Raw genomic sequence first — 14,528 nt, forward strand, 5'->3', positions numbered from 1 at the left:
GGGTGTCTCTTAGCACTAAAAAGTCAATTGAAAACTACAACAACCCAATTCCAACATCACTACTAATGGCACATATCCTTTAGGAATGAAGGTTTGGGTCACCCCACTAGATAATCCTGTCAGATTCTGAAGACTTGGAATGAGGGATATCATTGTTGATGTCGGATCTTGGTTGGAAGCAAAAAATACTATAAAGAGTTTTACTTATGTTTTATTGATTAGGCAAAGACATGACTATGTGGATCATAACAAATTATGGATAACATTGTGAAGAATGGGAATTCCAAAACATGGACTTGTGTGGGGCCCATTAGTAGGCCAAGAGGTAGTCCTTCGAATTGAACAAAGAGACTGTGTGTTTTTAAAATCAGAGGTGAGTCAGGGTTGTAACCTTTTACCATAGGTATTTAATCTGTATGCTGTGCAAATTGTTCCAAGAAGTTGGACTATATGAAAAAGGATATAACAACAGAATTGGAGGAAGACTTACTGTTACTATAATATATTAATATGCAGATGGTACATCTTTGTTGCTGAAGATGAAACATGTACTGATGAAGATCAAAGACTACAGCCTTGAAACAAAACAATCTTCACAACTGGGTCAATAAACAACATGGTGGAGAAAAGACAACAGTTGTCAAGGGTTTCATTTGACTTGGATCCAGTCAACAACCATGGAAACAGTCAAGAAATCAAATGATGTATTGAGCAGATCTCCTGTAAAAGACCTCTTAAAGTGTTGAAAAAATGTCACTTTGAAGACTTAAGGTGCACCTGACACATATCATGTATCTTTGGTGTGGTGCTGTGGGTTAATGCACTGGACTGCATGGTTGGGGTGAACCACAACATTGGTGGCTCAAGCGCACCAGCCGCTTGAGAAACCGTATACAGGGTCGCTATGAATCAGAACTGATTTGACAGCATTTAACAATATATACATATACCTGTCAAAATTATTTTTTTTCCCTCCCTTATCCTATTATACAATATAAGAGTACTGCAGTCAATTATCCTCCTTTCTTGCATTGGCTGGTGTTTGCGGATTGTAAACTGCAGCCTCCTCAGTAGTGTATGCAGCCTGCTTGCATGTATGGGTTACTCTGAGACACTGAAGACAGCCCTTTTCTATTCTTTAATATCTCTGACCTTGCTGATCTCTGCTGTACCTAATCTAGGTTCAGATAGGTATGTAAAAGTGCCTTTGGAAAGCCCCAGGGTACAGTAGCCAGGGTCCACATGGACCAAGTCATCATGCCCATCTGCATTACTCTTTAGAACAAGGAGTATGTGATCGAGGTCCTACGCAGGGCCAAGTTCAAGTTCGTTGGACACCAGAAGATCCACATTTGCCAAGTTCAATACTGAAGAGTTTAAAGACATGGTGGCTGAGAAGTGCCTCATCCCAGATGGTTGTGGAGTCAAATACATCCTCAATTTTGGCCCCTTGGACAATTGCACAGTTGCATACATGAAGACTTTGGTGGTACTGCCCTACCTGGCCTGCGTCCACCAAGAGATTGACCTTCCTTTCTTGCTAAATATAAGATGTAAATAGGGCTAGCATTTTCAGATTGTATACATGTTATGCTCAAGTATAATTCTCTTTTAATTATATAAGGTTTAAGGAGATGTGTCCAGGTGCTAATTTGAATTTGACAAGGGGTGGATTGTGGCTAATGTCTTGGCCATGATTCCTAGTATTATGTAATTATCCTCTATTTTGTGATCTGATGCAAGTGGAGTTTACTTGGGGTGTGGCCTGGATCCAATATAGGTATTTTGGCAACGCTTGCTAGTTCTCAACCTTGCATTCAACTCGTCATCCTCTGGTCTCTAGTTCTGGGAACGTGAGCCAGAACCTGACCTGTAGATATGGGGATTCATCAGTTCCCACAAACCTCATCAACTAGCAGCCTTCTACCTGACCTATCAATTTGATTAACAGTTTATACCACCTTCTTAGAAGAAATGAAGTTAAGTTTACAATATAATGAATAAAATTGGTATTTCGAAATTAGATTCAGTAGAATGAACATTTCAGATTTACTAGTTATTTTTCTAATAATTTTGAGTTGCCTCAAAGTACTATATGAGAGGCCTTCAACACAAAAACTCATGGAAAAATGGAATGAAAAGATAATGGAATTTTTCCATAACTTTTTGAAACCACCTTATATTAAAAATAATTGGCTGCAGTAACAGGTACTCATTAAGTTGCTTTGTAATAGGATGTGTAAGGTAGCAGTTCATATTTAAAATAGTAACTTTTATATTATAGTTACTATTATAATAGTAATATTATTAATCACAGTTGATGATATATCTCTTATTTAGCAAATCTGTATGCATGTTGGTAAAATTTCCAAAAAGTTGTTAATTACTGATTTTGTAAAATACAATTAAATGCATTTTGATAAAAATGTTACAAGTGATGTTAACATAATCTTACATCATATGACATTTTCTTTTTTAATACAATTTCAGTGGTATACTTGGAGGATATTTCAAGCCTACAGTTGTGCTCTATCCTATGGTTTTCTCTTCTCACAGCATCAATTAAACTCATGTTTGCATATCCTTATTCAGAAGAACCCACATCTAAGCGGATTTTAAGAGTTGATTAAATTTTCCTGTTAGAGCATTCTGAAAATGGTTTTCTGCACCTAGAATGGTTTCTACAAACTTATAACTGGTTGACAATGGAATTCAGTAGCATTGCTAGTTATGGAAGAGATAGACATACTAGATGTAAGCACTCAACCAAGCCAATTACAGATTTGTGCCAGGACCCAGTAGTGTTCTTGGATCTTTTCTTGCACAATGATTAACTTTGTACAGCTCAGTGAAATCTTGCTATGAATTGATATTGTATTCAATAAATTGTTTTTAACCAGACTTCACTGTGGCATGTTTTAAGTCCATTTTTCATAGAATACCAAGTCTTAGAACTTCAAGCACATATTTTATGTTCTACTCCAATATGACTGTCTAAATATAGGTAATTCTTTTCTTCATGAAAAATGAATGAGCTGTATGAAATAGGGGATAAAGAGGCTGGACTGATACTAACCCACAGTTTGGTACTATAAACTTTTGTTATTGCTGTTAGGTGCCAACGAGTCAATACCGACTCATAGCGACCTTATGTACAGCAGAACGAAAAACTGCCCGATGCTGGGCCAACCTCACTATCATTGCCACGCTTGAGCCAACTCATGATGCCACTTTGCCAATCCATCTCGCTGGGGGTCTTCCCCTTTTTCTGACTCTCCACCTTACCAAACATGATATCCTTCTCCAGAGACTGGTCCCTCCTGACAATATGTCCTTAGTATGAGAAACAAAGTTTGGCCATCCTGGCCTCCAAGGAGGACTCTGGCTACACTTCTTCCAATACAATTTGGTTGGTTCTTTTGGCAGCCCTTGGCACTTTCAATATTCTCCTCCAACACCATGACTCAAATGTATCAATTCTATCTTCATTATTCACTGTGCAGCTTTCACATGCATATGAGGTTACTGAAAATACCATGGCTTGGGTCAGGCACACTTTAGTCCTCAAGCTGACATCTTTGTTCTTCAACACTTTAAAAAGGTCTTGTGCAGATTTGCCTAATGCAATAAATAACGTCGTTTTGATTTCTTGACTGCTGCTTCCATGTTGATAGTTGATCCAAGACGAATGAAGTCCTTGACAACTTCAGTCTTCTCTCCATTGATAAGAATATTGTTTATTGGTCCAGTGGTGAGAATTTTCTCTTTCATCCTCATTATCTTTTGTGCTTGGTACATAAATTTGATTAATAGTGGTATTAATTGGTTTTCCCTGTAGGTCCATGGATATGGATGTAACCTCCTGACTAATCTGGATATGTTTTTTTTTGACAACAAATGCAACACCATTCCTCTTCAATTTGTCATTCCCAGCATAGTAAACCATGTGGTTGTCAGATTCAAAATGGCCAATACCAGTCCATTTTAGCTCACTAATGCTTAAGATATCTATGTTTATGCATCGCATTTCATTTTTGACAATTTCTAATTTTCCTAGATTCATACTTTGTACATTCCATGTTCTGATTATTAATGGATATTTACAGCTGTTTCTCTTCATTTTGAGTTGTGCCCCATCAGCAAATGAAGTTCCTGAGGGCTTTACTCCATTCACATCATCACAGTGAACTCTACTTTGAGGAGGCGGCTCTTCCCCAGTCACATTTTGAGTGCCTTCTATCCTGAGGCGCTAATTTTTGGGCACTATATCTGACAGTGTTTCTTTGCTATTCATAAGGTTTTCAGTGACTAAATACTTGAAAGTAGTTCGTCACTCCTCCTTCCTAGTCTGTCTTTGTCTGGAAGCTCATCTGAAACCTGTCCACCATGGGTGACCCTGCCGGTATTTAAAATACCGGTGGCATAGCTTCCAGAATCACAGCAACTCACAAGCCACCACAGTATGACAAACTGACATACGAGTGGTCACTGCTAAAAGACTAATTGTTAATTATAAAATTTATCTCTGTAGCTCCTTTAGCATAATTTAATTCCTTTGTGTATTACTTTAACCAGTTCTACTGTTTATAGTTTAAAAATAAAGAAAATGGTTTTACTACTTTCTTGTTATCACAACTCTGGCAATAGAAGGGATAGATTAACATTTTAAATTTACTTCAAAATAATGTGAGAGGTAAAAAGCTTGTCTATGGGTTATTTTTTTAAATGAGTGATAGACCCCAGGGGTTCATTATGCTTTCTGGCTACTTTTGTCTTAAAATGAAGTTTAGTGTGTGTGTTTTTTTAAGTATCATGCAAGCCCATGTTATACTGTGATTCCACAACAATATAGGTTGAGGAAGGTAGGAATAAACTTCCCTGTGAAAGTTTTGATGTTTGTTCTATTCACTGTGCAAATTACTAAAGATGTACTCTTGTTTGCCTGACAAATGTTCAAATTCTCTCAAGAAACACTCCCTGAAAATGGTCTAGGACCTACTAAGGACTGGCATGTATAACTTACTTACATTAAATGGTTAGTGTGATTTTAAGAAAAATCAAGTCTACTCAAGATAGCTTATATGCCTACAGTAAAAATGATGAAAGATTTAAAATTCACTACTTTTATATGTGCCATTATAAATACATTTATCAACTACCAGGAAAACAAGTTTATTTTCACTTTGCAAACTAGCATACTTGCATTTTAAAAAAAGGTACTATTTTGCAAAAAGTTTAAGATTATACAAAGTTTATATAAATAATCCAGCAAACGTACATAGTAAACAATCAAGTATATGTGCAATTACTTTGAACTGCATCAACTGTAAATTACATCATTTCTATATAATTCATGGGCTTGCTCAAACATAAGGGATTATTTTAGTGTTTCATTTCCAACATTCATTTTCAAATCTTATCAGGTAGGAACCACATTTTAAAAAAAGTATTAGAAAGATTATACCAAACGAATCTTAACAGTAGACCTCAAACTTTAACGTGCATGAGAATCATTGGAGGGCATGCTAAAACAGAGACTGCTGGGCCCCAATCCTAGTGTTCCTGATTCAGTAGATCTTGCATTTCTTACAAGTTCCCAAGTGATGGTGATGATCTTGGGCCCAAACTTCAATACACCAAACTATTAGCTGTTTCAAAAGTTCACATATTTCCTATATAAAAGTCAAGGTCTTGAACTTGTGACCTAAATTAGCAGTATCCAGTATTACACCAGCCACTCCTCAGAAACCCTATACAGCGTCATTAAGAGTCGTACCCGACTTGACAGCACTTAGCAACAAAGTACTACAATTCAGGTTTTCTTGTTATGGTCTATACATTTTTTGGATTATAAGCCAGCACCAAAAGCGATAAAATAATATTCACATGGTATTTAATATGAATACTGCATCCTATTAATTTCAAGTGCATAAAAAATGTTAAGTTTTTTTGCAGGGCTTCTGTGGCCTAAATAATGTTAATCTTGACTTAAAATATCTCGGAAAACAATTGTACTTGCTTTGAAAAGAATGAAGAACATTCAGCAGGAGCCTAAAAAGTATAGAAGCAAAAGTACTAACTGCTTAAAAAGGAAAGAGAAAGTCTGAAATTCCCTCCCTTCCATGTAACAGAAGCATTAACTATACATGGCTAAACACACTGTGCCCCTTGGAATGCTGTATTTCTAACAAGCTTCTTTGTTGTTGTTAAGTGCTATTGAGTTAGTTCCGACCCACAGAGACCCTGTATAAGGTTTCCAAGAAGCAGCTGGTGAGCTTGAACAACTGACACTGCCATTCAAAATGACTTTGCAGTCTAGGGCATTAACCCACAGTGCCACACAACAAGCTTCTAAGTATTTATCTACTGGTCCTCAGACTACATTTACTTAACAAGGCCCAAGAATGATGCCTTTTTTTTCACATTCCCATAGAAGTTACAACAGTTTTTTTCATACAGATGCAGACACAATACTTTAACCCACTAACATTTCACTAAGGTAAGTAAGCCATTAGTAAATTTTAGCCCAGCCCTGGCAATTTCATACAATTAATGTAAAGCCTCCTAAAGGAGCAATATAAGAGGCAAAAGCCTTGTGAAGATTTTTTTTTGCACATAACTGTAATCATTCAAAATTCTAACCTCCCATATCTTTGGCTATTTTTATTACTGCAAACTCTACACAGAAAACAGAAAACATTTCCTTAGTGGAATCTCAGTTGAAGCAAAGCTGTGAAAATGTTTCTTTAGAAACAGATCAGAAACTAGACCCAGATAAAGTGGCTACTTATAAAAAGAAACTTTTATATTGTTTTATATCAGTTTTAATGGGAATAAAAGATGGAGTAAAAAGAGTATATTTATTAGTGGTTTACATAATGCCACGATGGCAAAAGTGATTGTAACTTGCATAAATAATACACTCTAGAACATTCCATATTCATCCTTGGTGACTAGAGCAAGGCAATTTTATAAAACAAAATAAAAAGTAACTAACAGGCATCAAAAATTAGTTTAGAGAAAAAAGATGAAAGGAGCATTCTCTAACTCCTGGATGCCAGGAAGCAGAGTTTATTAGAATCAAAAACAAAGATAGCCCTAAGTAAGAGCTCAAGGCCCCACTGCCCACAGGGATACTGGTTGATTCTGTTGCTTTTCACTAATTATTTTAACAGAGCAAATGATTTGACCTTTACCCAAAATCAAAACTTACGACATCAATACAACCAATGCTTTATATAAGACTCTTCAGAAATGCAAATACCCTGAGGGAGATCATCATCAGAATCTACACAGGGTTTTGCCATGTAGGTAAAGTTAGTATAATTCATACTTAGTCATTTCATAAAAAATAACTCTTCCAATCTTCCAACACCTGTTCTCCTCTATGAGGATTACTTGAAGCAATCTCTCTTGTTAAGATTCTTCACTTGAATGCAGAAACTGCTTAGCAAAATTTTCCAGCTCATTTTCAAGTTGAACGGCTTTATTTCTAATAAAAAAAATGAATAAAATACCAATCTAATTATTCTACAGGTCAACGAGAAAAATGCATTTCATCTTATCTTTAAAGGAAAAACTCACTAGCCAGCAGATGGCTACATTTATCTGAACTTGGATTCAACCCTTTTCAGGGTATTTATTGCATATGCTCCCATCATTTTGGTCCTGTGTGGTACTGTAGGAGGAACACTGGACTGAACAATCGAGGTAGACCAAAAGTCATTATTAAGGCGGCAGACCAAATGTCCACATGCTGGAATGAAATCAGACAGAACATGGATTTCGGTCTCCCATTCTCTACTACACGAGGATTCAAATTTATTTTTATATTTTTGCTGCGTGCTTATGGTTGAGGTGATATAAGTTAAACATACATGGACTCCACTAGATATACATGATAAAAGAAAAAAGAACTGAAACTGTCGACGACTTCATTTTGTTTGGAACAACCATCAACACTCATAGAAGCAGCAGTCAAGAAATCAAAACACATACTGCATTATGCAAATCTGCTGCAAAAGATCTCTTTAAAGTCTTAAAGAGCAAAAATGTCTGAGGACTAACGTGTGCCTGATGCAAGCCATGGTATTTTCAACTGTCTCATATTCGTGTGAAAGTTGGACAATGAATGAAGACGACTAGGGAACTGACGCATTTGTGTTGTATTGGAGGAGAGTATTAAGTGTATTATGGACTACCAAAGGAACAAACAACTCTGTGGTAAGAAGTACAGTCAGAATGCTCCTTTGAAGTGAGGATGGTTAGGCTTTGTCTTGGGTGCTTTGGACATGTTTTCAGGAAGGAAAAAATTCTGGGTCAGCAAAAAAGATCCCATACAGTGGCAGCAGCCATGAGCTCAAATGTAACAATATTGCGGACGGTACAAGACTGGGCAGCATAGGTTCTCTCTGAACTGGAAGTAACTTGACAGCAACAAAAAATGAATTCCATTGTGTATTTCTTCACTCAGCTCTCCTAAAGTACTTAATTAAGTTTTATCTAACTGGCTGAACCTAACCTAGTAACAAGAGATTCCAAATATTCCTATTTATTTAAAAACATTTTTTTTTCTGTTAGAGAAACAATCAGCAAATCAGAAATATTCAAAATTGCTCAAGTCAGTTCTGGTATAATCAGATAAGACATTATAAATACCAGTTATCAGTTTTATTATTTATGTTTTATAATAACAACACTAAAAACCCACTGAAGTCAAAACAAAAAATATGTTGTTGTTGCAAGTACTGTCAAACTGGTTCCAACTCATAGCACCCCGATGTCCAACAGAAAACAACACTCTCTGGTCACTGCACCACCCTCACAATTATTGCTATGTTTGAACCCATCAATGTAGTGCTGTTTGGAACCATCGAATCGGTTCCGACTCTTAGCAACCCTGAACAGGGTAGCCGAGGAGCGGCTGGTGAATTTGAACCACCAACCTTGTGTTTCAGTGCTTATCCTACAGCACCACACCAGGACTCCTTATCAATGTAGGGACAGTGGTGGTTAGTCAATTCCTACTCTTAGTGACTCTGTATAGGGTTTCCGAGGCTGTAAATCTTAAAGCCTCATCTTTCTCCCATGGAACCAACCACTGGTAGTTTTGAACTGCTGACCTTAAGATTAGCAGCCCAATTCATAATCACGACACTACTAGTGCTTCTTGTCAATGTAGTAAGTAGCACTCTCTTTTTAAAGCTGATTATTTTTCTGTTTCTTTTTTTGAAATGAACTTTCATGAAATTGCAAACATGTGAAACTGGATTTGGAAATTTTTAATTTAAGCCATGAAAGAATGCTAAAAAGCTTTCGTGTATGTACTAGTGATTTCACTCCATTTTTAGTAAAGAGACCACTAAATTCTAATGTTTTTTTAGAAAAACTGTTCAAATACCTTAAGAGCTTTGAATTGCTTTGTATTTTCTCCAATTGATCTATTTCTTTGGATAATCTAACAATTTCTTCTTCCAGATGTATTTGAGTAATATCAACTTGTTGGCACAGGCGAGCAAAAGTGGTAGCCATCTCTCTAAAAGAAAAAAAACAATTCTATCAACAGTCATGAATACCTTCTAAAATGAGTAGGCTTTCATCTAATGCTTATATAAAAAGGTAAGCACAGTATTAATAAGTAGTTAAAATGTACAGTGCTAAATAACACTGCTAAGAATGTATTAAAGAAGGTACAGCACTTGCAAACTTAATATGATTATAAGCTAAATGTCATCTGGTCTTAAGACAAATACTCAAGAGACAATACTGCCTGTTATACAGTTGTATGAGTTATTTATGAAAAGGCAGAAGATGCAATAGCACAACAAACTTTAGGCTGGTTCCCTGTCCTAAAAAAATAAGAAATTACCAAGTATATAAAAGAATTCCATGAACATAAGCAAAAATATTGCAACAATCAGAATTTAAATTTGGCTCTGGGAAAAATAATGATTATATTTGTGTGGTACCAAATACATTCATTTGGGCAATATTGTTTGTACTTTCACAGTCAGAAGTAAAGCTGTTTTGTGTGCATGTCTCCTGGACATGACTAACTGATCTCTTCACTTTTCTCTGTAACTATTTTCCTTAGAATCTTCATCTTTCCTTGCTCTTCTTCCTCTCTACTTTCTTCCCTAAACCCTCTCCCCACGTCCCAATTAAAGATGAATGAAGCATGGTCCATTATTTCATTATTAAATATTAAATGAATATTTAGCTAATATATTTTAACTGAGTAATATTTGGGCTTATCTCCATTAGAATGTAAAGTCTTCTAAGAAAGACAATTAAGTTATCTTAAACATTTTATTTCTCATAACACCTAACATAGTTGTCACAAGGCAAGCAATTAAATGTCTGATGACCAAATAAATGAAGCGGTACATTAACTTTTTTTTTTACTTATATACCCTCAGGTGATTTCTTTAGAGATGCAGTTACCTTCATTACAAAAAAGGACTCACCTTGTGATATATGGAAACTGTCATAAAATAGGAGCTCATTAAATATTTGGTAAATGAATAAAGTTTGACAGTTTCAAATCTGTGGCCTTCTGTTTCCATTCTTTAAGCTCTAACTCTGATCTTGTGTCTCAGTTTAACTCGTTTCTCTGCCATTCCTCTCTCCTTAATATAAGCTATACCAAAGGCTACACCACTGCCAAGTAACTTACTCTAGAGCTAAGTGTTAATGCAATCACTCTCAGATTCCTAATAATTCAAATTCCAAAATACAGGGTCCTAACTTAATTATACTCAAATTTACCCATTATACACACATTTGTCAAACTGAAATTTAGTCTCATGTTTGTGACCACATCCTGTCCCCTCTACCTTCTTGCTTCTAGTTTGGCTGTTTCTCTCCTAAATTGTCCTATTGTGTGTTTAAGTCAGAGCTTCGAATCAGTTCTTACTGGCTCAGTCATAGCCAATAAATTGAAACTGGAATGAACCCTAATATGTGAAACATGGGTGTACCAGAATGATCAACAGAATGGGGAAAATCATGGGTTGACAATCTGCTAAAAACTTATATTCCCTTTTAGAAAAGGCAAAACATGGGCAGTGTGCAAGCTGCATAGCACCCAAATTTCTTGAACAGCATAATAGGAAATAACAGTGCCTAGCTTAAAGATGGTGGCTGACCACACCGCTTAGAATGTATGCAACTCTCCACAGTCCTACCAAGAATTCAATCACCCTCCCTTATCCGATTCCTGAAAGGGCTCACAATAAGCCTCTCTGAGTATCTCTTTTCAAGGTTTCAGCCATGATTTTTCCTGTCTGGTAAACCCACATTTTACAAATTTTGGTTTGTTATGATTTTTGTAGCATCGGCCATGACTGCACTGGTTCTAGGTAAGCCCTGGTTCAAATTTCAGGTGTTTTACTGATCCACTATCCTTATTATTTTAAGTAACTTCTTTTTTGGGGGGTATGTGGGGGGGGGGTGCAAGTGTTTTTTGTTGTTTTTTTTTTTCTGAAATATTTTATTGTGAATTATGTGATCGTTTACATGGGAGAACATTAATTTTACATTCATCCTATGGTGTATCATCTCATTGCTATGGTTACAATCCCCTCCATGCATCATTAACCAACCAAAAGGTATACCCTGCAATCCTGCCCCTCCCACCCCCCCCCCGTACCCTCCTAGGTCTTCAGCACACAGTCGCTCTCCCTCTCTGGATCTATTTAAGTAACATCTTATAGTTTTACTTTAGTTCTTATCATTTGTAACCTTAGATTTAATTGTAATCACATATCATTGCAATTATCTTTGGCTCAGAGGCTTTAATTCAATTCTAAGTAGCATCCAAACACAGAATACTGTACATGAAACTGGAGTTCTATGTTTTTACTAAAGCAATAAAACAATATTTACAATATATAAAAGCAAGAACTAGATGGACCCAGCTATTTATTATGTTAGAATAATAAAAACCTCTTGAATTCTAAAACATCATACCTTTAAACTCATATGTGATGGAAAAAATAAATTGTTGTTGTTAGTTGCCATTGAGTTGGCACCGACTCACAGTGACCCTATGCACAACAGAGTGAAACAATGCCTGGTCCTGGGCAACCTCACAATCGCTGCTACACCTGAGCCCATCTCTGCCGTCACTGTGCCAATCCACCTTGCTGGGGATCTTTTTCTCCGACCTGCCTTAACAACATGAAATCCTTCTCTAGGGACTGATCCTTTCTGATAATGTGTCTTTTAGTATGAGAGGTGAAGTCTGGTCGTCCTGGTTTCCAAGGAGCACTCTAGCTGTACTTCTTCCATCATATATCTCTTTGTTCTTTTGGCAGTCCATGGGTATTTTCAATATTCTCCTTCAACACGATAACTCAAATGCATCATTTTTCTATGGTCTTCCTTACTCATTGTCCAACTTTCACTTGCATATGAGGTTACTGAAAATACCATGGGTTGAGTCAGGCACACCTTAGTCCTCAAACTGACATTTTTGCTCGTCAACACTTTAAAAAGATCTTTTGCAGCACATTTGCCTAATGCAATATGTCATTTGATTTCCTGAATACTGCTTTCATGAGTGTTGATGGTTAACCCGAGCAAAATGATGTCTTTGACAACTCCGATCTTTTCTCCTTTTATGTGGATGTTGTTTTCTTTACATTGAGATGCAACCCACCACGAAGCTGTGGTCTTTGATCAGTAAGTATTTTAAGTCCTTTTCACTTTCAGCAAGGAAGGTTGTATTGTCTGTGTATCACAGGTTGTTAATGAATCTTCTAAACATGATGCCATGTTTTTCCCATTTTATCTAGCTTTTTGGATTATTCGGTCAGCAGATTGAATAAGTATGGTGAAAGAATACAACCTTGTTGCACACCTTTTCTAATTTTAAACCAGTCAGTGTTCCCATGTTCTGTTCAAACAACTGCCTCTTGGTCCATGTACAGATTCCTCATGAGCACAATTAAGTGTTCTGGAATACTTCGCAATGCTGTCCATAGCTTGTCATGAGCCACACAATTAAAAGCCTTTATGTAGTCAATAAAGCATAGTTAAATATCTTTCTGGTATTCTCTGCTTTCAACAGAGAATAAATTAGTTACCATAAATCAGGAGCCTGCCCACTGTCATGTGCTTGGAGCCCACTGGCTAACTGCTAAGAATTCAGCAACTTAGAAACTGCAATTATCTTAGGGGTAGGAATCTGAATTTAGAATACATCTGCTGAAGAACTATCTTCTGAAAATTCTCTGGAGTTCTTGGGAAGTCTTATTCACCAATTTGCAAATGTTCCAATCTAATCTAACAGGACAGCAGGAAGAATAGTGATTAGGAAAGAGAGAGGTATTATATTTCTTCACTTAGGTAATAGTTTCAAAGTGTTTCATTTTATGTTAATTTTTTAGGTAGACACTTATTTTTACATTTTGTGCATGTATATTCCGCTCCAGTGAAACTTAAAAAAAAAGGTTCCTCTTTCAACTTACTGTTGCACTTGATGGCTGCAGTTTGCACTTGTGAAGCTAACGATCATCTGCAGTTTCTCAGTTGCATAGTTCACAAACTGCTGTTTAAAGGCTCTCTCCTTGGCACGAGTAGTCCAGGTCAGCCTCTCATAAAGATACAAAGCTCCATACATACTTAATGAAACAGATATGAGTTTCCAGCCTATAGTTTTCCAAATCTGTAAATAAAGTTACTAGTTACTTTAAGAAAAATGCCACTTGGGAAATTAGGCTGTGGCTGTTTGTTAGCTGCCACTGAGTTCATTTTGACTTTGATTCATGGAGACACCATGGATATGGAGTAAACCTGCTTGTCAGAAGCAGATCACTAGGCCTGTCTTCCAAAGCACCTCTGAGTCAATAGCCTTTGGACTAGTAGTCAAGTGCTTTAACTGTGGAGCCAGGTACTCCATGGGAGACACTAAAAGGGGTTTTAGGAAATGAATTAGGTTCCCTACAGATCTTTGAGTCAGACTGATGCTCTAAAAATGTATATTCCTTCTCTATGAGAAAATCTGAAGTTATTGGAAATCAATCAGATTAATTTATGCCTGACTGATTTAGGCATAAATATTATGCAAGAAATTTGATAACCTGTTAGACACTTGGTAGGTTGATTCAGTGTACCTCAAAATGGGTAAAGGCCTACTTATAGATGTTTGCTTATATAAGGGAAGAAATTTTAAAAAGCAAAACAAGCAAATCTATGCTGTTAATGATATGAAATAACCTTAATGTAGAGAATCACTACTATAAAAAAAATCTTTAATATTTTACTAAAGATTATTAAAAAATAATCAAAGATAATTTTTGAGTAGCAGAGTTTCTCCCTAATATGGACTTAAAAATTTGAGTCCCTTGTTACTCTAATGTATACATACATACACTTTCTTTGTGTGCTGTGATGTGAAAAGTGTTAGAAAACATAGTTTTAAGGGCCAGCTAGTTCACAGCGTTTCTTTCCTAATGATATATTTATTTTAAAGTAAATGATTAGACTTGTGACATTTCACTATTTAACCTATAAATTTTCATAAC

The 14,528-nt window shown here is 36.3% G+C and overlaps 1 protein-coding gene across 1 annotated transcript in view; it reads right to left on the reverse strand.

Annotated features, from left to right (window-relative positions):
- Positions 1-7,416: 7,416 nt before the first annotated feature.
- MFN1 (mitofusin 1) overlaps positions 7,417-14,528 on the reverse strand; it is a 43,928-nt gene continuing 36,816 nt past the window's right edge. The window contains exons 15-17 of the mRNA XM_006867702.1: positions 13,473-13,669; positions 9,401-9,535; positions 7,417-7,492 (exon numbers count right to left, since the gene is read on the reverse strand). Of these exons, the coding sequence (XP_006867764.1) occupies positions 7,417-7,492; positions 9,401-9,535; positions 13,473-13,669 (408 nt within the window). The remainder of the gene's footprint in view (positions 7,493-9,400; positions 9,536-13,472; positions 13,670-14,528) is intronic.

Source organism: Chrysochloris asiatica, unplaced genomic scaffold, assembly GCF_000296735.1.
Source record: "Chrysochloris asiatica unplaced genomic scaffold, ChrAsi1.0 scaffold00108, whole genome shotgun sequence".
Classification (NCBI taxonomy): Eukaryota; Metazoa; Chordata; class Mammalia; order Afrosoricida; family Chrysochloridae; genus Chrysochloris; species Chrysochloris asiatica.